Here is a 24793-nt window from a genome sequence, read left to right as displayed (position 1 = left end):
AAATTCACCAAAATATTACTCACTCGGACTCGCGGCTCGATCTGAGTCTGACCGAGTCCGACTCATGAGACCGTTAGCATATAATCAGCATTTTTGACCATGTTGTAAGTGCTCTTTAACATAAATGTCTCGTATAATCGGTGCTCTACCTGGTGCCTTTTGATTTCGCACCTTCAAATACGACATATTGGTGGTTGCAATCTAGTAACAACCTGTTTATTCATAGATATGACTCATGCAAGATATTTTTATCAATAATTTCCTGTGAAAATGTTTGCGGGGGAAGCGGGGGAGGTCAAAACTCCCGCCTCGAATTAACAAACATTCAGGTGGCCGCGTGAATGCTAGTGCGTTGGAGTATGTGTGAGTAGATGTGAGTAGATGTGAGTATATAAACGCGAACTGACATAAGGCTGATAGTAATGCTGAAGAACCATTGGTCGTCAAAAAAATGTTGAGCTCACTCAAGAAATCAAAATTTGCCCTTAGGGCTCACTCGGGCTCAGGCTCACCAAAATTTTTCTGTCGGACTCAAACTCATCAGAATATTACTCACCCGGACTCACTCATACTGAGACTCATGGGTCAAACCGAGTCTGAGTGAGCTTGAGTGAGTCGACTCACGAGCGAGTTTGCCGACCTGTGCCCTACTGTGCATCAACCAGCTTCACAGTATGCCTGCAGGTTGCTTATTATGCCAACATAACTTCTGCTATCTTCAGCTGCGTCAATCTAGACTTGCTTCTTGATTACACCGAGACTTGATTACACCAAGCTTCTAGACTAGAAGCTTGGTCTAATAAGTGGGATAGGTCCTCGAATGTTAAAAATGTGTCCATGTCACCTTCATAAGGAAGCAAATGTTTCAAAAGAAAGCTGACCAGTTCAATAATTTGGAAGACCACAAGCTTGTAATGGAATAGGCATGCTATGCTTATTAGAAGAAAGGTGCTGGAGAGTTGCAATTCTTACGATCAGGTTTTAGCAACTTACCAGGCACATCTGAAAAGCAATGTCATTTCACCAATTTTTGAAGCTTGATTGAATACGGTCATATCTCACTAAGCTAAAAAACTGCAGAACAGAGCAGCTGAATGTGCTCTTCAAATTTATAATAGCAAACTAAACACGACAAAGTAATAATTGAATTATTGTGAAAATTAGTTCTAAAAATGTCGATAAAGTCCTAGGTCAAAATAATTTCACAATGCACTTTATTTCAAACCTGCAATCCACCAGAAAAAATTGTTCATATTGAAGAGATGCAACGATTTATTTATTTTTCTAGCTACTATAGAATTCCAATGAACCAAAACTGCCACCTCAGTAATCATCACGAGAGAATGCGAGGCATGAAAGCAGCGACACAAGAGTAGAGAACCAGACAACAGACTAATCAAATGGAGGGGTGCACTACAGCAGAAAATAAAAAAACTTATCTGCACATGCTCAAAGATGCAGGATTGTGCAGATAAATAGAACATGGAAAGAGGATCAGATTACTAGAAATTAAGCTCATAGCTACGTTTAGTTAGTGTTTGCAAGACTTATCTTCTTTCATGATTAATCCCCACCAACTAGCTCCAACAGAAATTCATGTTGCTGAAGGGCAACCTCGCCCATGGGTAATGCACCAGACATTGGTGGTTATTGGCACAAATTCATGTGCAGTGTAGAAAGCCTATCACCAGCTATAGGCTCTGTACATATTATTCCTACTTAGTGATATGATCCCACAAGCGAGTGGTAAAGAGTCTTGAAAGGGTGTAAATACAAGCTGTCAAGAGCTAGCTGCTCATCCATAAAGAAAATGCTCACGTTTTCGAGACAGACTTGATAAAAGCAATGGAAATAAGATGTCGTACCCCTGCATTTTAAATGCAGGGATAAGACCACTGTTGTGCCAACTTGGCCATGCACACATTAACAACTTGAGGTGAAGGTGTGCACAGTAGAAATGGCAAAACTCTTAAGGGGGTCATGAACCACCCTTCTGTTTGGTGAAAAAACACATCCTGCGGAAAGCAGACACTGTGATGAAAAGCTCAGCCAAATCTCGCAGTCGTGCGCAGCAATGAGAGCTTACAAGAAGTACACGTTGCTGGGCTAGTCGGTTCATGTTCAAGTACAAGCCACAAAAGTATGGCTGTTTTTGCACAAGGAAATAGAGGGAAGGGGTCCAGGGGAGCGCTCCCCTGGATCCCTTGCCTCATAATTTCCTTGCGGAAAAACAGCCATACCTTTGTGGAGTGCGAAGTTGCCATTTTCTCCGGCACCCTCTTTTCATACAGAGGCCTGTGCTCACCCTCTTTGGAGTGAGCACAGGCCTCTGTATGAGGCCTCTGCAGGCTATTGGCCAATAGCCGACATAAATCACTAGAATCATTTGAATCAGATGAGCTTATTGCCATGTGGCGCAGGCGCTGCGCTCCATCATCTGCGAACATGACACAGTAGCCACACTTGCACACAGAATATTCACAAAGAGGGAGCAACTGCATTCCATCACGTGTGCGCAAGGCCATGACGCGCGCCGACGTAACTTCTTTACCCCGTGCCATCCCTCCCTGTGTAGCTTCCAGCATGCTTGTCGGGACGAGAGAAGAGAGAAAGCGCTTAAAGAGCGCGACAAATGCCTGCAACTCTGCTCATTCTGGACAGATTTGAGAAATTTTTGCGGCAATCGATTTGTGAGGCAATGAACTCAGATACTGAGGTCATTTGATGATTACTTGGAAAAGTGGTTCAGGACCCCTCTAATGAGCCCTTTTACAAGTTAGGATGCCAAGTTGTGCTGGTCATCTATGCGTATCCTACAGTATGAAATTTTGAAGGTTGCATCCTTTATTACAGAGAGAAAGTGTGAACTTTAAAAGTAATTCCAATTGCAAAATCCCGAGGTGCATATTTGTACTCACTTGGTTGTGCATTACTGCCATTGCCTAGTTACAAGAGTTTGCGAACCTCAAAACCAAAACTAAAAACCTGTGCAGCACATATCTATCAGACCATGGTACCAGAACAGAAAAGAAAAAAGCGTATTATATATATACATATACGTTTGCACAACCATTAGTTACATTATGACTGCAACAAATTTTTTCCCTCCACTAGGCAGCCCAGCAATAGCCAAGCGGGCTAAATACTGCACTTTTCGCTGTAGTTTGCCATATCTGACAATGTACTGCGTCCCATTCAACTAGGCAAACTTAAATTATGGCTTTCAAGAAAATCCATCTAATCGTTAAAGAAATAACTACACCAGCATGCTGTGGCTCTGAAACATCACAACACCAGCAAGCACACTTTTTGAAATGAATTTATTTGCATCACACAGAGGAACTTTAACTTATAAATGCCTTGCAACATAAAGCAAATGATGCTGCTTATAGTACATGATGTGCTGAATAGCCCGACCTGTACAGGTCAACGTTCAACCTTCTAACTTGATGAAAGGTAGCGAGAACCAAACCTTAACACAAGTTCCTTATTTATTTAGTTTCAGCTAATTCAAATAATGCATCTACTGCTATGCCTTAGAAAAAACTGAATGAACAAGACAACTAAAAACATTGTCATAGCCTAAATACTGATATACACTTTTTTAAAAAAGACCGTGCCCTTAATAGCTGAACACTAACAACAGAAAAGACCAAGAGCAACTGCATTGTGAACAACTTTAGTACAAAAACCTGCTAAGCACACGTGCACAAACATACAGAAGTGTCTTCAACAACGAAAGAACCACCATCAGTTCCAAGAACATTCACGCAAAATGACTTGTTCCCTGCTCTGGGTTCCACGACAAAAGTAATGCATAGAATGAGCAGTAGATGGTAATCGTGTGCTGGAGGTAAAATAACAAAAAACAACGTGGCCTCTCTAGTCACCCAGGAAGGACCAGATTCACACTCCATGAGAACCTCACTGGGGAGCTCTTCAATGTTCTTGCACTTGCATAGCCCTCCACCGAGTCAACCCAAAAGGCCTCTGTGGTGCCCTTATCACCATGACAGCAGACGAGTTGCAGGCACTAGACCAGCTGTTCCTCACACCAGCCTTGCACCATGACGAGTTTTTGCACTCTGTAATAGAAAGGAAATCTCACGGGCCACTGCTCCTTCTTGGCCACCCAATCATGCCTGCACACAACATGCACCTAGAGCACAACAAATCTAATCCCTTTCTTGAAGTCTTAGCAGACTGTCTCGCATTCCCTGCAGGCAGCCATTTCATAAACACTTTCGCTACATGGAGTGCAGGCACAAGTGAGTAACTGAGAGCAAGCAGCAAAGGAAGACAGCAGTATCATCAGAAGCTGTGGCTTTGTCCCAGGCACGCCTCTAGCTGAGCTTGCCCATTTCAAACTTCCTGAACACTTCAGATGCTGTGAAGACCAGGGAATCCACAATGCCTGCCACGGTGAATGTCCCACCAACAATGGCACAGACCTGTACACAAGAAAAGCATCAAGCCCCGTATAAGTAACAACACAGCTCTTCTATGGGCCCTTCAACCAAAGAAGTGCAAAATTCAAGTCAAAAGATTACATAGTCGCAACTTGAAAAAAGCAGAGAGGCACCCCCATGTGACCGAAGCACGGAAGCAGATTGCCTCTGCGACTAAAACAAAAGTCCCGCTCATGTTCTCGGCCGCATTCCCTGATGGCGGAGTCACCAGCCATCTGGCTCATGATGTCAATCTATAATATGCACCCATTGGTGCAGGCTCGTATTCATTCGCCTTTAAGGAGGAAATGCCGTTGCCTTCTACAGTTGTTCCAGGCTATAGTTAAAGGACCTCTTACAGTGAAAGTTTTGTTTGGGACTTTTTTACTGTAATTTGTAGCTCTGTGTCTGGTAATCCCAAAACTGAATAGTAAATGCTCTAACGCATCGTATAATAATGCTAGCGTTGTTAATTGAGAACAATTTTGCGTCAGCTCGAAACGGCCGCCTATAACTAGAGCCCTACAGCGGGGGAGCACCTAAGATCACGTGCACTCAAGCTTTGGTGTCGGTGAAAGCACAGTTTCCAAATCGGGGCCCCACGCGTGGTTAAGAATGAAAGAATGCGGGTGCTTCGGTATTGTCTGTCTACAGCTATTCGTTCGCATGTAAGGCCTCACTTAAGTCTTCTAACTGTGCAACAAGTATGATCTGAATCTGAAATGTTTTTGGGTCATTTATTTAGCTCAGTGGAGTGATATCTTATGATATAGAACTTCTAGAGCTGTAATTATTTCTTTAACATAAAGCCCAAACTGTGTATCACAAAGTGCTGAGAGCAAAATTCTCATTTTCTGCTCAGATTTTTTTTATTATTTGATTTCGTTGTTTCTTTATGGTCGTCATAGTGAATACATTTAATTTTGATCAATTCCAGAATGACTAGTTATGATTTGATTTGAGAACTGTTTGCAGTGTTGCACTTAAAGGGACACTAAAGGCAAATATTAAATCGACGTTGATTGTTGAAATAGTGGTCCAGAAACCTCGTAGTGCTACTTTTATGCCAAGGAAGTGCTTATTTTGAAATAAAATCACGTTTTAGTGGTCCGCATCGCATTAGCGCACTTCAAATCACCCGCCTGAATTCCGACTTTCATACGTCACTGCTGCCGTGCCCAACGTTGCCCGCCTTTGCTGCGCGGCCGCCGACTCTAGTAGCAGCAGAGCGAAAGTAGCGGGACCCATAGCAGCAACAACGGCCATCGAAGCCATCAAAGCTTGCAGCAATCGCCACAATGAATGTGGACAGAGAACTTGACAACGAGACAATGGCTCGCGACGCTGGGCTGCAATTCAGCGACTTGAGTCCATGAACGCGGTATGCTGCTGAGGGCTCGTAGTGCCGGCGTTGTTGCATGCAGCATTTTGTCGAACTTTCTGTCAGAGCGACTTTCACGAGCGCGCAAAACACGCGGCAGTACGCGATCCCGAAACTACTACTGAGACGCGACCGCGTGAGCGAAGCAGGGCACCGGGCGAAGCGCAGTTCGGCGAAAACGGAACCTTTGAACCACGCGCGCCGTTCCCCATGGCAACGCCACAGAGGTTCTTTTTTCCATGAATCAAACGGAAACGAACAAACAGCATTTTATTACGTCTTTTGATGCACGGAAGGTTCTTTTTTATTGCTGCTAGTTTGATTACTAGTGATTTATTGTAGGCAGACTCTCATACGTCATCGGGATCACTTCGAAAATGTCCCACTCGTGGCGCTCATCATGTGGAACATTTAGCTTAATTTCTCGGTAAGTAGGGCACTGCTGTTGATAATATTGCCGTTTTAGAAGTTGTCATACATTGAGCTTTCATTCTGACATAAATTGTTATTTGCCTTTATTGTCCCTTTAATGCATATTACAGTATCTAGCTGTCTGACAATATTCACTTCATGCTGAACATATTTTTTTCCTACTGTCTCCAAAAACAAAGAGAGGAAGCTTTCTGTATCTCGTAAACTAGTTGAAATTTTGGAAAGTGGACACTAATAAAATACATTTTAGCCAGTTTTTTCAACAGACCACTTATGCGGACCAGTCATGATTAAGTCAAGAGTGTACTGTATAAGGTATGTTAGCATAAGAACAGGAAACAAATATTACTTTCCTAAAAGGATCTTTTCAATATTGAAGGAAAGCTTACTAGGTCAGGAAAAAATATGAATGCACAAACACTGGTAAGACTGATGCTGCCAGTTTATGAGGAGCATGAAAGCGGGCCAACTTTATCTATATCATGTTAAGTGTCCCCCAAGAAGTCTTGCCATGGTGTTGTAGTGCACCTGTACAATTCCAGGAGCTCTGATAACAATGCAATGTTCACTGAGAAGCACTGGATTCCTGGCATGTAATAGAATTGCCAAGATTACTACCATTTACTGCAGAATAGTGGGCATGTATAGCTGCTTACAAAAATGTGACAAAAGCAAGCAAAAGAATTTAATCAGAGCAAACATTTATCATAACTATATGAGTAGTAGCAGCCACTCGGTACAGGAAGGAAGCTTCTTTTCTGATAGCAAGTCATATTAACAATGTAATTATCAGATGGGATCCTACATGGCATAGCACTAACGTATTTGTTATCATTGGCATTATGTTCAGTTTTCGCCCTAAGGTATTTCTGAAATAATGTTTCCACATTCAGGAACTAACCCTTTGCAATTTCCCATTTTTCAAGTATTTCGGAACATGCTTTTTTCTGATATATTCAGCATAACATGACACTAAAGCGAATAAAATGATGTTGCTCTTTCTTTAGCATAAATGACATATACAAACACTTAATCAAATTTTACAATAAAATAAAATAAAAAGTTGTTTACTACACGAAGCTTTTAGCAGTCCTTCACTTGAACACATTTACGTCCCTCAAGTGTGCTCAGACAAGAAGGAATCGTGCTGTGGCATTATTGCGGCATGTCTTCACACACCTGCCTTGTCACTGCTCCCGAGGGGAATCATGAATCACTCACCGAAGTAAGAAAGCTGTACAGAGGTATGCCACGACGGGTGTACTTGACCGTGATGGGGGTGAGATCGTAGCGGAACCAGATGGCAGGCATGATGCGTCCCGAGTGTGAGATGGACACGTAGCTCTGCAGAGAGGCCAAATGAGCAGGTGAGCATCGCCTATGACACACAACAGCAGCAGAAGGTGAAGTAAGTACCTTGTAGGCGTATGTGTACTGGTAGGACTCTATCCGCTCGCCCTTAGACTTTTCGTACACTGTAGGAACAATCTTCATGACGTAGTCGTGCGATTCAATTCCTGTGGTAGGAGAAGAAACAAGCATAGAGTTGAATACAAGAATACTGCAGTCTCTCAGATTTGTCATGGCCGTGCTTAGTGCAGCTGACTTCAAGTGACCCCATCCTTGATGGGAAGCAGCTCACCATTGGCTCCTGACTTGTCCATTTCATCCAAGGAGTTGAAGCTGCCACGCACCTCATCAGTCTGTTGAATGGAACAAGAAAAGAGGTAAGGAGCGTGCATCAGGTGGTTATCCAGGATTCTGGTATAGGGGTTTACCTAATTGTGGCAGTGCAATGTTTATTCATGTAACTGTTTTGGTGTTTGGTATTTTACTGACATGCATTACAAACAGCAGCTCCATCCTGAATGCAGGGTTATACTCACCATTTTTACACCAAATGCGAGGTCATGGATGATGTGAGTCATATCAATCTTGTCTGGCTGCTTTGCTGCTGCATGTGTAGACACATGGAAGTTTCCTGGCACCTGAAAATTTTAGCATGGATATTTTAGCATGAATAGCTGGTTGTAAATTTTAGCACGGATAGCTGAGACATGTACATAAATATTATAAACAAGTGACAACACCCCAGATGCAGTACGATACATTTTTAGACACTCTTATTTATGCATAGTTAGATAAAGAGTAATTTATATATGAATAATAAGGGTCCAGATGACAACTTCTAGGGTTATTCATTATCATAATGCTGAGTAGATCAGAAATATCAGACCAAACACCAAACCTTTAATACATTTTCAAATTTCCTCTAGCCTCATAACATCTTATACTGCCAATGTGTAAGGTGCAATATGATTCAGAAAAAAAAGTAAAAAAAAAAAAGCAGAAACTCTTCCAGCACACCTTGTGTATGAAGAACTTTCCTTCAAAGCGACATCCAGAACCTACAGGTGTCTTCTCCGTGTTTTCCACAAAACCAACTTCGTGACGGCCCATGTCATCCTGAATGTCGAGGCCCACCACTGGAAATCAAGATAAAGCAATTGTATGTTGTCAATACCGATAAAGTGTTTTCAGAATATCGCCTATTTTGTACACCAACTTCCAAGGCTAACTTAAGATTCGAGTAACGAGTGTCACACGTACCACTGCAGTCGAGCTTCAGTAGAGTGATGTTGATAGACACTGGGATCTTGTCCGCGCTGCTTGGGTTGTCAACATAGAGCTCACTGACCCTGAAAAAGCAGAGCAGCGTGATCGACTTGCGATTGATTTTGATCGCAGCGTTGTCAGATAACTTACAGTTCCGGTGACATATAAGAGATGAACTCGGACAGGAAGAGGATGGAGATGAAGAAGCAGCTCAAGATGGATATCACAGCGCCGGTTACCGTGGGCTGGGTGAGGTCTTTTGGAATCTTGCGGTAGATATCAAACCTGCGCCCAAAACGTATGTTGCAGTGGTCGTGTTAGTAACGAGGCATCCCCTGCGAGATCGTCGCTTAACTTATTGGGTTCTCTGAATTGAACCTTGTCGATAAACGTGAAAGTGTACTAAATATTTGTCTAGCTTTTCAAGCTTGTCTGTGCACACATCTTAGCAAATCAATGTGTTGGCATGCCGCCCAGTCTTGCTAAACGTACACGTATGCAGCTCGACGGATGCGCTCGCGGGGGGTGCCGTTGCCGCCACGTCCCACACGCCGGCAGGCGTGTCTACGCAACTGGCTACGCTAACACCCCACCAAGCAGTTTTATTCCGCGCTAAATGGAATATATTGGAAGTGTGATCGGCGACGCCAACATATCGAGAAGTACCGCATAACTCTCGATCAGCAGGCACAACGCCCCGCGTGTTGCGATCATTGAAAGCATTGTTTCACTCAATACGGCGGAGGATGAAATAAGCATGAGAGGAGTTGTTGTTAAGTGTCTGCATACATACCTTCTGACATCGAATACCATGTTTATAAAGTTGTACAAATCAAGCGTGGCTCAATAAATAAATCCGCTGCCACATTCAACGCGGACAGCTGGCCACGAGCACTGTCAGCGGTGGCGCACCAATGCAAGGAGGTGCGGTGCGGCTGTGCGGCCCAGCCGTGCCGACCACGGCTCCCGCCGGTGCTGCCACGAGCGGACTCCACAGAACACTAGACTCTCTCTCCCACGTGCAGGAGGTTGATTGGCTGGCGCCATGCGCGGTTGGCGCGGTTGTGTACGCGGTGCCGCCTATTGTATGTCTGCATCTCTGCATCCTGAGACGTCGATATCATCAAGCATGCCTCGGTATACGGTCGTTAAAAATTGCACGGATACGGTCTCGAACAGCATCCGACAATTTTTTTTGCACGAGGAAGTAGTTAAGGAGCGGAACGCTTGAAGTTGCACCATATCGAAACGCCCCTGATTACATTTGAATTGTGCCGGTCGTCTTGTACCGCACGTTAATTGTCGAAATTTAAATCATAAGTTGAGTCGTTATCTGCAGCACGGGATACCCATGGCGTGATGCCCTGACAATCTGGCTGATGTCGCAGAATGTGGAATACGAGTCGTGCTGCATTGAAGGGTTACTAACAAAGTTGCAGCATAACTAGAGTTTTACGCGCGCACACGCGCGCGCGCATTCCTTCAAACGTGACATACATCGTCCGACAATGACAGAGTCGGCTTCGCGCCATTCGGCCTCTCTAGTAGTTTAATTCACGTGTGTGTAAAATGCGCAGAAGGCAGGGAGAGCGGGTGAGTTGGTGTCTGCAACAGCGCGACTTGGCATATGGACACTAGCGTAGCCAGAAATTTGTTTCGGGGTGTGCGCAGGCAAAGACACTTGTAAAACTAAAAAAAAAAAAAAAAAATCGGGAGGTATTTAAACACCCCCCACCCCTGACTACGCCACTGGACAAAGGGAACTCGGTGGGAGAATGCACGACGCCGTGTGTCGTCCCTTATTCCTTTGTCCATGCCAATTCGCGCCGTTGCAGCCATGAAATGCAATGAATTGTCCGCTATTAGGAAAGCACTTGGCAAAATTTTAGTACAACACTGAAGTACGGTACTATACGGGGAAAAAACTGGTTTGACGATAAGAAACGCAGGCTATTCTGCAGAGATTCATGTAACAGATGAAGAAAGAAAAATTACGGTATGCTCTCGTACTATCATTATGATGGAGGGCAACCGTTCCCTTCGATGCGTGACATAGAAAGCGCGCGAAAGAGTGCACAAGCGCTAAGATCAAAGTAAGTTTATTTAGGAACATACAAGAATTTATACAATGGCCCAATCACGTCAATCTCACGCAGGCAAAGACGTTTAGAAATAGAGAACTACACAAACCGGCATATTCATCATGAAAACGTGACATAACAGACCGCTTGCGTCTTGCCCCGTCTACTACTTTTGTCTACGCGTCCTACGCGCCAGTCATTTTGTTATGTATCTTTACCAATCACGCACCAGCTTGACACACTCAACTACATGATAACTCGATGGATTTGGCTCCTCCGAAATTTCGATATGCTTGACTACATGACATGTTAACGATAAGTATATTCTCACGCATTAAGGGATCGAATCCCGGCCGCGGCGGCTGCATTTTCTATGGAGGCGAAAATGTTCTTAAATTTAGGGGGGGGGGGAGAACAACTTTATTAAACGCCTGCAGAGATGATGAGGCTCCCTCCACGCAGAGAGGACGAGCCTTCGTCGCGACGCGGCCATTACGTCAGTCTCGTGCGTTGTGCTCTTCGAGGCCTTGCTCCCGAGCTACTTCCGCGGGTCCGAGAGGGCCGCGGCCCCCTTCCTGGGGCTCCGCCCCCCTTCTCCTCGGTTTCGCTCGGTCGCTGTCTCTCTACAGCTGCCGAGACCTGCTGGACGGCCTTGAGTTGTGTGTCTTGATCGTAGATCCTCGTTGCAGCCTTTAGCTGCGGCGTGATCGTCGTCTTCTCACTGGCCTCTCTCGGATTTACGCTACAGTCCCAAAGGATGTGAGCCGCGGTAGCTCTCTCCTTCGCGCACAGTATACACACGTCACTGGCGTACACACTCGGACAGACGTACTTAGCTAGCACAGGGGTGAGCAGGGACCCCGTCTGTAATTGTCTGTATAACACATGCCTCCTTCCGGGTAAGCCCCGGGTGAGGTGGCGGCATAGTCTGCCTGTTCAGTCTCTACCATTTGACCATTTCGTTGAAGGTCGTCATCCTGTCCTTAGCACTGTACCACGACCAACACTCCGAGTCGGCCGTGTTGACAGCCGCGCGGTTGGTTAGTCCTCGCGCGGCCACATTGGCCGTCTCGTTGTGGTTCTCCCGCGTTCCGACACATCACTGCCCACGTGGGCCGGAAACCACTTAATCACTGCAGCACTTTTGCGTCCGATGTCTTCGACCTTGCGCAGTATGCGCGCGGCCTCACTACATACCATACCCTTGGCGTAGTTCTTCACTGCCGTTCTAGAGTCACACAGCACTGTAGTGCATTCGGGGTCGGAGACGGGCAGAGGATGAAACACCGCGACGAGAACAAGGTCAACAAGGGAGCGAAGACGATAGGACAAAAGCTTCGTTCTTTGTTGTCCTTGTTCTCGTCGCGCTGTTTTATTCGCTCTAATTATGAATCGACTAGCCGTCATCAAGTTGTTACCAATGTACAAGGGCGAAACAAGAAAAGTGCGTTCGCGTTTGCTAGCTTCACTTTTCCGTTCTTGCACATAAATTCTCCCCAAGTTTGGCGTGAGCTGTTTTCCTGGTCCTGCGGTTTCCGAAAATATAACAGTGCGAATAAAAAAAACGTGACTGCTGTTTATTAAATGCGAAGCATTTCTTAGCGAACCCTTGGCACTTTGAGCGTTCCTATCTATCTATCTATCTATCTATCTATCTATCTATCTATCTATCTATCTATCTATCTATCTATCTATCTATCTATCTATCTATCTATCTATCTATCTATCTATCTATCTATCTATCTATCTATCTATCTATCTATCTATCTATCTGGGTTGATGCAAGGTCTTTCAAAGGCTTATCAGAATAAACTAATAGAGTTAGTAATGATAAAAAATACAATCGCCATTTGAGCATTTATGTTATGAATCTACAATACAGAACCGTTCTGTCACGCGGCTGCCTCACGGGCTCGCAGACCGCAAGTAGGATTACCGGAGAGTACCAGTGCAGATACGCAATCGCGATCTCTGTTAAATATTTCGTGGTATGCGCAGTACCACAACGGGTTTTCAAATCAGCTGGTGTTCCAGTCTGCTCTATCCTGAAGGTACTGAATGTGCGTGACATTGTGGGAGGAGTCGACTAAACTTTATTGCTGCATGCGTAAGGACCACTCGGTCTGTCGTACGACAATGATCAAAATAAGGCGCGCAAAATAAAGGACGATTTGAATCTGCATACAGCTTGGCGCTTGTTTTGCCTTTGCACTTCTCTTGAATATGCAGTTTCAAAGTTCTTTTCAATCTTTTCAAGGCTGATGCGGCACTGCGCGGCATAAGAATTGTGCGTACCGACTTGTGGAATGACGTGCCCTTCTTTGAAACTTGGAAACGCAATCACCTGAAGCACGCGCTCCGCTGAAAACGCGCGCGCGCGAGCCGACGACCTTCGACGTTTTCAGCGGCCCACCAGGGGAGTATCCGGCGCTGTCGTCGGGCGTTTAGTTTCGCTCTAGAACACTATAGTTTCGCCAAGTATTCTATGGTTTCACGCGGTAGGCAAAAGACGCCGTGGCTATCGTAGTTGCTGCTGCGTTTTCACTGGTGCGTGCGCTGTTTGTCGTCGTGCAACGAAGAAAAAGCGGCGTACCGACGAGCTGTGTCATGGTTATTTGCGCAGGAAGGCACAAGAAAGATGGAATAAGTTTTTTTTTTTTCTATAGCTGTTTACGAAGACCATCGTAAGAAATTAGCCGCAGCCGCAGCTGTAAAAGGCGAGAACTTGTCTCCGACGCCGGCTCAAGGGGCGTAGCCAGGGAGGGGGGGGGGGGGGTCGAACCTTCCTAAAATTCTCAATTTTGCTTGCGTATATATACACGCACACATACAAACGCACGTACGTACATACATAAAGTATGACTGACCCCCCCCCCCCCCCCCCCGAAAAAAATTTCTGGCTACGACCCTGCGCCGGCTGATCAGTTATGTTTTGCCGCGGCTTACCCAGCAGAAAAGATTAGCTTTGTCAAGCTTTTGTCATTGTAATGTGCCGCACCGCATTTTTTGGCATAAGCCTTGTGTGGAGGCATAATGAGCACGTTTACCTCTAAGCACGTTAGCGTTGTGGATAGCATGGTCATACGCGAAGAATTCTTCACTGTTGCCATTGTTGATATAACTGCAGAAGTCTTAGACGCGTCAAAAGGATTTCGTTCCACTCGCGTGAAATGAAGGTGTGGCTCGGTCATGGCGCATGTGTTTCTGCGTGGGCACGGTTCAGCGAGCGACAGGATGACTTCGATTATGCTTTTCCAAATCGTATGCGGCTGCGATGACACACCTGGCATGTGTATCGGACAGGGCTGTTCTGGCTGCGATGCGCTTCACGATATTTCCATGTCTATCAAAATTCACAGAAAAACAACACTCGGGAAACTTGCCGAGTCTGATAACAGGATGTACGCATTTCGCGGTCTCGACTTGAGCGTACGGAGAGAGCCGCGGCCCGCGGACCTGACAGGTACGTAACCTCCTTGTGCACAATCATTATCGCAAGCGTATCACGGATGAAAGTGTCGCCGAGATCGCCCTTGTCGTTTGCATGAATAACTTCCCCGGCACGTTTGTTATATGCGAGGACTTACCGTAACGATTCGTAACTATAATAATAATATCTGGGGTTTAACGTGCCAAAACCACGATATGATTATGAGGGACGCCGTAGTGGAGGACTCCGGAAATTTCGACCACCTGGAGTTCTTTAACGTGCACCTAAATCTAAGTACACGGACAATTCGTAACTATGTATTTTTACTTCTCGGAATTTCCATATCGTACTCAAGAGCATCTTGCTGAGCTGGGCCGGTCGTTCTTGCATTAGTTAACAAATTAAAACGTACACGTGTGACCTAGACTGCCGCAACATCGATATGAGTCACATTCCCACCGTTGGTACCTCATGTTTTGATGAGGTTCTCAGAGCTAGAGCTGCACGTAAACATTGCTCTTATATTAACGCGATAGCGTTAAAGAGCTCGTATCGCAGAAATTCCGCCGTCGGCGTCGGGGCCGTTGGTTGTGAGCGAAAAATCATCATCTTGTCCGTGACCGAAAAATCGAAAAAGCTGCAAATAAAATAAATAATAAAAATGTTGGGTCCGAGTGAGAATCGAACCCAGGCCGTCTGCGTGGCAAGCAGGTGTTCTGCCACACAGCCACGCCTCTGCTTGGAGCTGCACTGAAAGTAACTTCCATGCTTCCCAAAAATACGCGTCCTGTATACAGGTGTCACAGTACGAGATGTAATATCGCAGTAATATTGCGTGGTACAAGCGTACATTGCCATCGGGCGTCACACCACGTCAATATCATAACGACTTGGTGGTTTAAAGACAGCTACCCATTACAAAAGGCACACACATTACTGTGCGTATTCCCTTAAGACCACGTAGTGGGTGCATCGCAACTTCGAAAAAGTTTCTCGCGCAGAATTGCCCCTGGTTTAAAGCATGCTACCCATTACATAAGGCACACACCTTATATATAGTGCGCGCATTCTGTTAAACACTCGTAGTGTTCGAACTGCGCACTAGGAACAGAATATCGCTATGGCGTTCAACTCTTAAAGGCGAAGCTTAAGCGTCCCCCAATTTTTCATTTCAGAGTTCCTCTTACAGCCACTGCAACTACTTCTGTTGCGGCCGCCGCTTGTAAACATGCGGGAGGCGCCCCGACGCGCGGTGCTCGGAGGCAGCTTTTGCACCTGCTGCGTCAGTTATCACGTGATCATAGAGGGTGGTAGCGAGCTTCGAGCTGGGCCGGCTGAGCGGAGCCTACGCGCCGCGACGTCACTACAATGGCCCTAGATATATCGATGGCGCCTACCGCTGTTTACAAACATGGAGTAGGTCTATACTACGCACGCACACATACAAACGGACGCACGAACATACATAAAGTATGGTTGAACCCCCCCCCCCCCCGAAAAATTTTTTTGGCTACGCTACTGATATGAGATGAGATGTTATATTTCTCTCCCTTGCCAACTGTCCCGTCTTCGCCAGTCGTGTAAGCGTTTTCTTTCAACAGTGTTTCTTCACTGCTGTGTCCTAGTTCGTTAATAATTTAAGACTGATGAGAACCCCATCTAAACCCGTGGCTTTGGACGTTTTCTTCTTCCTCTGCCTTCTTGCAGTCGAAATTCTCAGGCAGTATATCTCCCTACGTTGCTTTATCCCTAAAACTGTTACTCACCAGGAGATTCCCCTGGCCGTTCGTTCTTAAACGAATCGGTTGTTACTTTTTGGATGTAACAGCTAGCGCCTCGTATACAGCCTTCGCATTTGTTTCCTGCTTCGTCTACAATATGTCGATGCATTGTGACAGCATTCCTTCCTGGCAATTTTATGTGATTCCAAAGTACCCTTAGTGCAGCCTTCTCATGGATTTCTGTCATCCAGCGAAATTTGCTTCGACTAATATCTATACAATATATTTTTTCCTCTAGATATATGTCCCACCTTTTGTTGACTTCGTCCTGCGGCCGCTTCGCCTTTCTGACCTGTATATGTTCTCATGATGCTTCACGTGTAGTTCCTCGATCACTTCCCGAATTTCCTAGTTCCACCAGCTTTTTGACTATTTCCTTTCCAGCAAATTAATCGTTTGCTTCTCTATCGTTATTTATGTCGTTAGATGTAGCACCTTATACTCTACTCCCAGTCTTTGCCCGGTATTTTGCTTACCTCTTACTCGACTCTTGTGACTATAATTGTTGTCATTTAAATATGAGCTGCCAAACTTCATTCTATGCTATTGTTTTCAGTGATATATATATCCTATTTACAATTTTATGCGTTTGTGATCACTTCCCAATCTGTTAATCTGTTCCTGGTTTATTCTCATTTCTCTGAACTTGTCATATTCCTTTTGTCATGATACGACAGTCAGTGTTCGATTGCCAGTCTCCACTTCCCGTGCGGTCTGCCCACCACATTTAGGACACGCGTTATAACTACGACAAGACTATGTTGCTCGCAGATATCTAGCAATAACTTCCCGTTAGCGTCTGTATATCCCTACGGACATATCTACGAAGACAACCTGCCACACGTGATAGCAAATCGCACTCCTCCCTTGAAAGGTAGAGAAGCTACACTGACGCATTAGCTGTGAAGAAAATTTTTTTACAGGTGCTGGGGAAGGGCGGGGGCGAAAAGGGAGGCATTGCAGTGTGCTCCTTTTCAGGAAAACGGGGAGGAGCCCATTCAAGTGTGCGCGGCGACTGTGCCAGTTAAGTTTCATTCTTGTGAACATTGAGTCACGGGCTGCACACGCGATCGTCACGCCCGATTTCGAAGCTCCTGGGTTCCATCCGCAACAGTTCACGTTCATTTTCCGACTATAGTTTATACTTACGGAGGCGATGCAATTTCTGGTGGATGGAAAGAGATCGCGAGGACAGCATGAGCCGTCGCAGCTGTCTTGCGTCATCAGATGACTGGTCGTCTGACAGCGCTTTGATGCGCGCGATGACCAGGAAATGCTACGGAAGTTTCAGTGTGCTACTAAAACATGTAGAAACCGTAGAATGGAACGATATACTTTACAACACTAATAGCTTTGTGCATTTGTCAGCGTTAGTTTAGACATACTCGTGTGCAGCCAAAGTTGGCTTTGTCTGCTGTCATGCGCGTTGCTCATGTGGTTTCTTCGTTGTAGCAAGCCGGTGCCCTGTACACGCATGCATCAAGGACACACACGCATCAAGGTGAGCTCTGATACGTGTAGGTGCGAAATGGGGACATGTTCCTGAAGACCATAGGACATGCATGTTTTTGACGATATATAATGGCGGCCGAGGACCAAAGGCAGACCGTTTTGACAAGCACTAATCTCTTCATTTTCATTTTTGCATCTATTGCAAAACTTTTTTTTTTTTCGGAGTCGACCAATAGGGGGGGGGGGGGGGCGCTCTGCGGTGAAGCGTGGCTTCCCCTAATGGATGACCCAGCGCGCGCTTATGATGACTACTTCCTGGCTTCCCTCATGCATGATACGGCGCTAAGGTTGCCATGCACGCAAGCTTCAGAGCTGGATCGAGAAGCCTTATTTTGGAAGCTAATATGTGTAAGGCTTATAAAGGACGATACGAACCCGTAATACTTATATCCGCTCCGCGACTTTTGTTTTCGTCGCGTGAATAACCAATTTATAGTGCTGACCGAGGTAATTGTAAAGATGGTGACACTATTATAGGCCTCATTTTTAGGAGCGAGGCTCCTTAGGCCCGCACCCCGCCGTCGAAGCTCCCTGCAACAAAGATGCGGCGCCGGCGCAAAAAGACAATGAAACGCCGCGCGCGGCGCAAGAAAAATAAAATAAAATAAGGACAAGAAAACAAGGCGCGCGTCGCAATAAACAGTTTCAAAACGTAGTATATAGTCGTTTGCGTCCCATTTCTAAGGAGCTTCGCTCATCGGTTGTATTCGTACACGGAACTGCTGATTTTATGTGGCGGCGGCCGTGGTTTAGATTTTCACCGAGAAGCGAAGGCAGGCTAGCGAGTGGTAAGGCGATAGTGCGTGTGTGCATGTGTGTGGGTGCGCGCGTGCGCATATCGCTATCGCATTCAACTCTAAGAGATGAAGCCTGAGGGTCCCATTCAATCAATCAACGAAACTTTATTTCCATTAACAGAAAATTGCATATACAAGGATTACGTGGACCGATAGCCTAAAGTGGCTAGTGGCCGGTCCAATACAATATGCAACAAAGTATGCACGGGAGTAGTCTCAGAAGACGTGTTTCACATTAGCCCCGGGGGAAGCCAAAATAATTGTGCACAGTAAGGGAGGCACAGGAACTAAGACCGTCATTGTTGTGGTCAAAATGTCAGTCTATTGACGCATGCTTCACTATAGAGCAGTGTACTCACATGTATGTAAACTTGCAGCTGATAATTGAGGCTGCTAAGGTGCGCGACCCGAGATGGGGGGTGTGCGCCATTGCCCCGATAAGTTGATCCCGTCGCTATTCGGGGTGATTGCTAACGAGAGCAGACAGATAGGCGCCCATTCGCAGGGCAAAACGACTTATCTGCTCCGAAGGCCGGCAATGACAACACGGCGTAGAAGACTACGCGAGCGGTGAAGATTGCACGCGCTGAGCAGGCGCAATACTATGTGTTACCCGCTCCCGTATTCAAAATAAACAGAACCGAGATACTGCCTCATATATTAGCACATCGCTATGCCGTGCGCGCTATTTGAGAACCGACAGACAGAGAACCAACGCAGGAAACCGATGCGGTCGTCACTGACGAATGGCGAACACCATCTGCTGAAAAGAAAGATCTGACTACTCTGCAGCCCTTAGTCGGGCCATAAAAAAGTGAGATACTCTTGGTTTACATACAAATGAGGGAAAGGCAGGGAGGTTAACCAGAATTGACACTTCTCGTTTGCTACCCTACAATAAAGGGGGAAAGAAGAGAGCGACAAAATGCAGGCGTGCGAAGAAAGACGTGGGGAACGGGAAAATTGTAGCCTCTCTAATAGTCCACAGTCACGTAAGAAAAAAAAAAAAAAAAGCCTCGACCAACCTCCGGTGCGACGAGCTCGGCATTCTTAGACTGTTCCGAAAGCGGCAAAGAACATGCTCAATGGCTTCCTCGTTGCCGCAGTAATTGTAGGCAGCGCTGTCATCCGTACCGACTCGAAAGACAAAACATCTCGTGAAGGCGACACCAAGCCACATTCGACAATAGAGTCCAGATGGAGAACGAAGTAGAAGGGATGGGTTCAGTCTGTGCAGACATGTGCGCTGGAAATTTGGTGTGTTCGATAAGGATCTTATGGCTCCATATGCAAGCACTCGAATTTTCCTTGCATGCATCTGTTCTTGACAGCGGCATGGATTCATGCACACCCTCTTGCTGTGCAGATCGAGCAGCTAGCTGCATCGGAATGTTCACTTCCCATATAATACAAGGCCACTGAACCGTGACGTTATGTCCTTGCTCGATGAAGTGATGAAGTATATGACTCTCCAATTTAGGACTATAGTTAGTGGGTGCACGGCTTTTCGTCAGCTACTGCGTGCTCTTTGCACAAAGATACGTATCCGGTGTTTCACAAAATGCGTTCGAGTTGCCTTAAAAATATGGAGACAATTAAATGATTTATCTTGAATTGTGTCCGACAAGGCGGTAATCACTGTTTCAAAAAGAAAAAAAAATCGCCGCAAGGACGAAGCAATGAATGCGATAGCAACAAACTGGAATATTATACAAAGTAAGGTCGAAAGCTAACTCCTTTAGGATATCATTTCGCGTAACTACAAAACGCTGGCGTAAGGGAATACGGGCGCTCCAGGGAGCGAAACGGTTTTCTCGCTGTCTGTCGTCTCAACGCGGCGTAAGCGGTGAGAGCACAGCCGCACAAGTATACTGTCTAGAATATGTATATTCTAGGCACTATATAGTACAAGGGTCGGAGACGTCTACCGATGTCTGTCGAGATAGCGCGCGCGACGACGTCCTTTTGATCAAAGGTTAGAGTTGCTGCCCGAGCGACACAATCAACTTTTGGTGATTACGTCGCGCAGCAAAATTAGAAGCTCATATTGAACCAATTAGCCAACAAAAAGTACTTGTGTAATTACCTCGAATCGTTTCTGAATGCTTCTCGGACAGGGACGTAGCCAGAATTTCATTTCGGGGGTGGGGGATCCTGCAGCCCGATGCCTTTGTGCATGTGCCCCATGCGCAGAAGCCACATTGTTTTCAAGACAAATAAAAATACTATTTGATCAACTGAATTGAATTCTGAGGTCTCACGCACCAGAACAACCATACGATTATGAGGCACGCCGTAGCGGGGTGCCCCGAATTTATTTGGAACACCTGCGGGGGTTAGTTGATTAAATGCTTCAATCGCTAATGAACTTTCACAGGAACATTCACAGCCCGTGACTTGGAAAGTGTCACCCACTTGGATAAGAATTTCGAGGGCGACACTAGCTTCGAGATGCACGTTCTCGCAGTTTGCAACGAAATGCGCTGGTGTTCAGGCTACTTTAGAGCTAGAATGCATAAAAACAAGTTTTGTTAAGCAAGTAACAGGTACAACGGCGCATTTTCACCGCAAGTTTGACAGCGCTTAAATCAAAACTGGTGCTATACTCTAGTTTCCTTTTTTGCCTATACGCTACTGTTATGTGGCAATAGTAATCCAGAGGAAAGCAGTTATTTCACCTGACCTAATCTGAAGGAATTTCCATTGCATTTCGTGAAACACCCTGCGTAACTTTCCTTTTCGCGATATTTTCTGAGCGGAACAGCAGGCAGTGTGACGCAGCCATATGCCGCGCGGTTTCGATGGCTCACAGTCAATGGACTTGGGTAAACTTTCCTCGAAAAAGACCAACGATTACTGCACCGTTTTGCCAGCATTTAGACTGCGTTCTCTCGCAAATAAAGCACACATCATTATCGAGTGTACCACATTGGTTGTACAGACGGAATCACACTTGTCTAGAGCGGTGAGTGCGTGGCTGATATGGACGCTGTTGTTGTCCGCAGCTGCTAACTCACGTTAGCTACAAGCTTCCGTTCATGCTTGAATTATAGCACAAGGACCTAGCATGCGGTATGAGTATGTATAGGTATTATTACGGCGTCGGTCTTTGCATATTTCTGCAGAAAACGGCAGCTGAAGCGGCCGGTTGGGCGCTCTAGACAAGTGTGATTCCGTCTGCAACTATCAACGCCTATACCTGTCGTGCTGCACGATGCCCTTATCTCGAAAGGATACCAACGATGAAAGACGAGTGGACATATTATACTGCACACATATTGAGCCGAACTTACTTGCAGCAGCAGGGAGCCCCTGACAGTCAAAATTAATTCCAAGTCCCCCACAACAGACGTCTTTTGTAGCCTCCGCGTTGCGTTGAAACGTCAAACACCAGGTAACAATCGGGCCGCGTCAAATCTCACTCGATTGCAATGCGTTCAAGTGCATTCAGGGAAATGGCGCGCATGGTGCACTATTCTGTGCGTGCACCACTGAACTGCGGCTAAGAAGAAAAAAAAAAGGAGGGGGGAACCCTGGCTAGCAGCGGAGTCGAGAGATTTTCGACACCCTGTCAGTGTTCCGTAACCTTTCAAGGCACCACTTACTTTCTTGGAGGTGATATCTTCAGGGGTATGTATGACCTGGATCCAGTCATAGCGGCAGGGCTCTTTTTTCCGGGAGGATGCTCACAGGCAACAAAGGCCTGCCGTCGCAGCTTGCAGGGCTCGCAACGCACAAAAGACTGAGTCGAGTGCCACCGCACGCATCACAGATGCGCAGAACATGCGCACAGCGATCACAGTTCGAGTGACGAACAACGCGCGCCGAAGTGTAAAGGACAGCTTATGCTGCTTTTCGACAATGTGCAAGAGGGAGGGTATTATCTTTTCGTTATAGTTACGAAACGGCTATGATGATAGCATACGGTGGCCGTGGACGCTTAAAAAAAAAAACTTTTTTTTTCGCCAGAAAACGCACTTCAGAAGAAAACCACACGATCAAAAACAATCTAACGCGTTAAAAGTGTTTCAACCACTTGGGCATCGAACGTGTGCTCCCATTCTCACGACAGCTACAGAGCAAGAGAACTGTTGTAGCCAACTATGTCCACGACCCAACCTTGCTCGATATCAAATCAAGTAATGTGTGAACGGCGCGCACTACACGGTCAAATCGACGCCAAAAGTGGTGCAGCTCCCTCAACTACACTCCGTTTCACACATCAAGTGCAACACTGTAGGGGCTAGTGAAACTTCTTGCAGTAAATGCGTACGCACCAACAAACAGTTCAGGTTTTGCCACCCACAATGCGATTACTTTTACTTTTTTAGGCTGAGTAATACATGAAGATGCTTAGTGCCTTGAAACAAACTCCGTTATACGGTTATCAGTATATTGTTCCACATCACTTAGCGTTTCGTTGTTTTCGGTTTCTGGTATCTTATTTGCAGCCGGTCGCGACGACTCACGCACATGTTCGTGCTCGGCTCTCACGAGCATTTACAACCACGAAAGCCGACCACGAGACGCAGGGAGTTACACATTTTGCTGGCCGAACCGGCCGAACTTCTTGCACAGCTTCAACAGCGTTGCATATGATAAACGGAGCATAGGGCAGCCCAATCGAAAACACCTTAATGATAACGCACAGCTTCTGCCCTCATTCAAACATCGGCATGTAGGAATCGTCACATCCGTGACGTCACAGATGTAAGCAGCCAAGCCTCGAGTTAAATGTATGTGGTGCTCCTCTTGCTGATAACGCAAGCGCACAAAGTAAGCACGGTTTTGCTGCCGCTCAGCCTCCCGTAGCATCCCATAGTTTGGAAGCATAAGTTCGTCAAATAAACTTCACACCACATTCCCAGTTTCAGCCTGCCTGCCTGCTCGCCTTAGCAACCGCGTGACAGCACGACTCGCACTGCTGAAAACTGGTTGGGGAAAAACATTCCGCTTCTGTATTGCACATTGGTTAGATCATTAGTCAAAGGGGGACGCGAGTAAAGAAAAGGTAGGAAGACACGAGCTTGATGTGACAGCATTGAAGCCCTTTTCGAAAAAAGGAGTCCAAGGGGACGCCTACCATGAACACGTGATGATAGGGAGGCTGCCGCATGACTCGCCTCGGCGCACACTGTGCTTAGGGCACGCAGTCACGATGGTTCCGCGCATTGGCGTGGCCGGAGGGGTTCAAACAAACACCACCCTCGAATTTTTTTTTTCAATTTTGCATGTTTATATATACACGTGCACATACAAACGCATGCACAAACATCAGTGATGCTACTGAGGACTTCTGATTTGGAGCAATTTTTGGAGCAGCAAAATTTTCATTTTGGAGCACTTTGGGGCAGCAAGAATTTCCATCTTGGAGCACTTTGGAGCAGGTAATTTTACATCTGGGAGCACTCTGGAGCAGCTATTTAACATCCTGGCGTACACTGGAGAAGCGAATTGCATTTACATTCAAGGACTTGAACAATTATTATGGAAGCTAGAAATATTTCGATTCATTGCAGATCTCAAGGAGAAAATCATTTCAGGAGCACTCCATATTTCATTCGGTAATACAAAAATACGGGCGTCATGCAGTTGAGTGTTCTGGAATAATCTCTTCAGCGATTATTTTTGAAACCATCAAATAAACAGACTACTGGATCAATAAAATTAACACTCTAAATACATGTGGTTATCAGCAGACGTGGTAGACAAATGCCACGACGTACAGCAGTGCCTCAATGATAATTACAATGTCCCATTCCCCTCTAAGACGACTCCAAGGCGAAAGCCAGGTTCTTTTTCTTCTCAATCGACTGTATTGCTGGGGGCAACATGACGTCACTTAGCTAGCCTCAAAAAGCCAACTTCCTCCGACACTCCCCTCTTTCTGAGGTCTGTCTGTGCTGCAGCAAGAGCGTTCTCACAATGCTTCCAGACTATTGTTTGCGCATGCACCGGGTTGCCCGAAAGATGGGGATCCGCTTCAAAGTCAAGCTTCCGCGAAAGTGTCCGGAAGTTCGTTTAATGGGGGACTACATGATTTAACAATCTTCGTTCTCTTTTTACAGCGAAGCTGTATATAGCTAGGACATTCCGATTGTACGCCGAAAAACCCCTAGTGCCCTATAGGAAGCAGTGCAAAAAAAAAAAAAAAAAAACTCACTTATGCATTCGCCTAAGACGACTCGAAGGTGAAAACCATCCTCTTCTCACTCGATGTATTGATCCTCCCCCCCCCCCCCCCTCAAAGCTTTCTGCACCTAACGTGGTTTTGCAACGCCACCAGGATCGGAGGCATTGCAAGCTTTCTGCATC

General features: G+C 45.9%; 1 protein-coding gene across 2 annotated transcripts; it reads right to left on the bottom strand.

The window, feature by feature from the left end:
* Nucleotides 1-3301: 3301 nt before the first annotated feature.
* LOC119379047 (endoplasmic reticulum-Golgi intermediate compartment protein 1) lies at nucleotides 3302-22218 on the bottom strand. Of its 2 annotated transcripts, none has more exons than XM_037648189.2 (9): nucleotides 22084-22218; nucleotides 9028-9162; nucleotides 8872-8960; nucleotides 8629-8747; nucleotides 8148-8249; nucleotides 7904-7964; nucleotides 7678-7778; nucleotides 7483-7605; nucleotides 3302-4451 (listed from the first exon to the last, which is right to left on the bottom strand). In XM_037648189.2, the coding sequence occupies exons 1-9, from the start codon at nucleotides 22131-22133 to the stop codon at nucleotides 4344-4346; spliced, it is 888 nt and encodes a 295-aa protein (XP_037504117.1). In that variant the 5' UTR covers nucleotides 22134-22218; the 3' UTR covers nucleotides 3302-4343. The 2 variants fall into 2 exon arrangements, with proteins under 2 accessions (XP_037504117.1, XP_037504118.1); XM_037648190.1 differs by lacking the exon at nucleotides 22084-22218 and adding an exon at nucleotides 9671-9836.
* Nucleotides 22219-24793: the final 2575 nt, after the last annotated feature.

The sequence above is a fragment of the Rhipicephalus sanguineus genome, chromosome 1 (genome assembly GCF_013339695.2).
Source record: "Rhipicephalus sanguineus isolate Rsan-2018 chromosome 1, BIME_Rsan_1.4, whole genome shotgun sequence".
Taxonomy (NCBI): domain Eukaryota; kingdom Metazoa; phylum Arthropoda; class Arachnida; order Ixodida; family Ixodidae; genus Rhipicephalus; species Rhipicephalus sanguineus.
The sequence above is the reverse complement of the archived record's forward strand: the minus strand, read 5'-3'. Positions and strand labels throughout refer to the sequence as shown.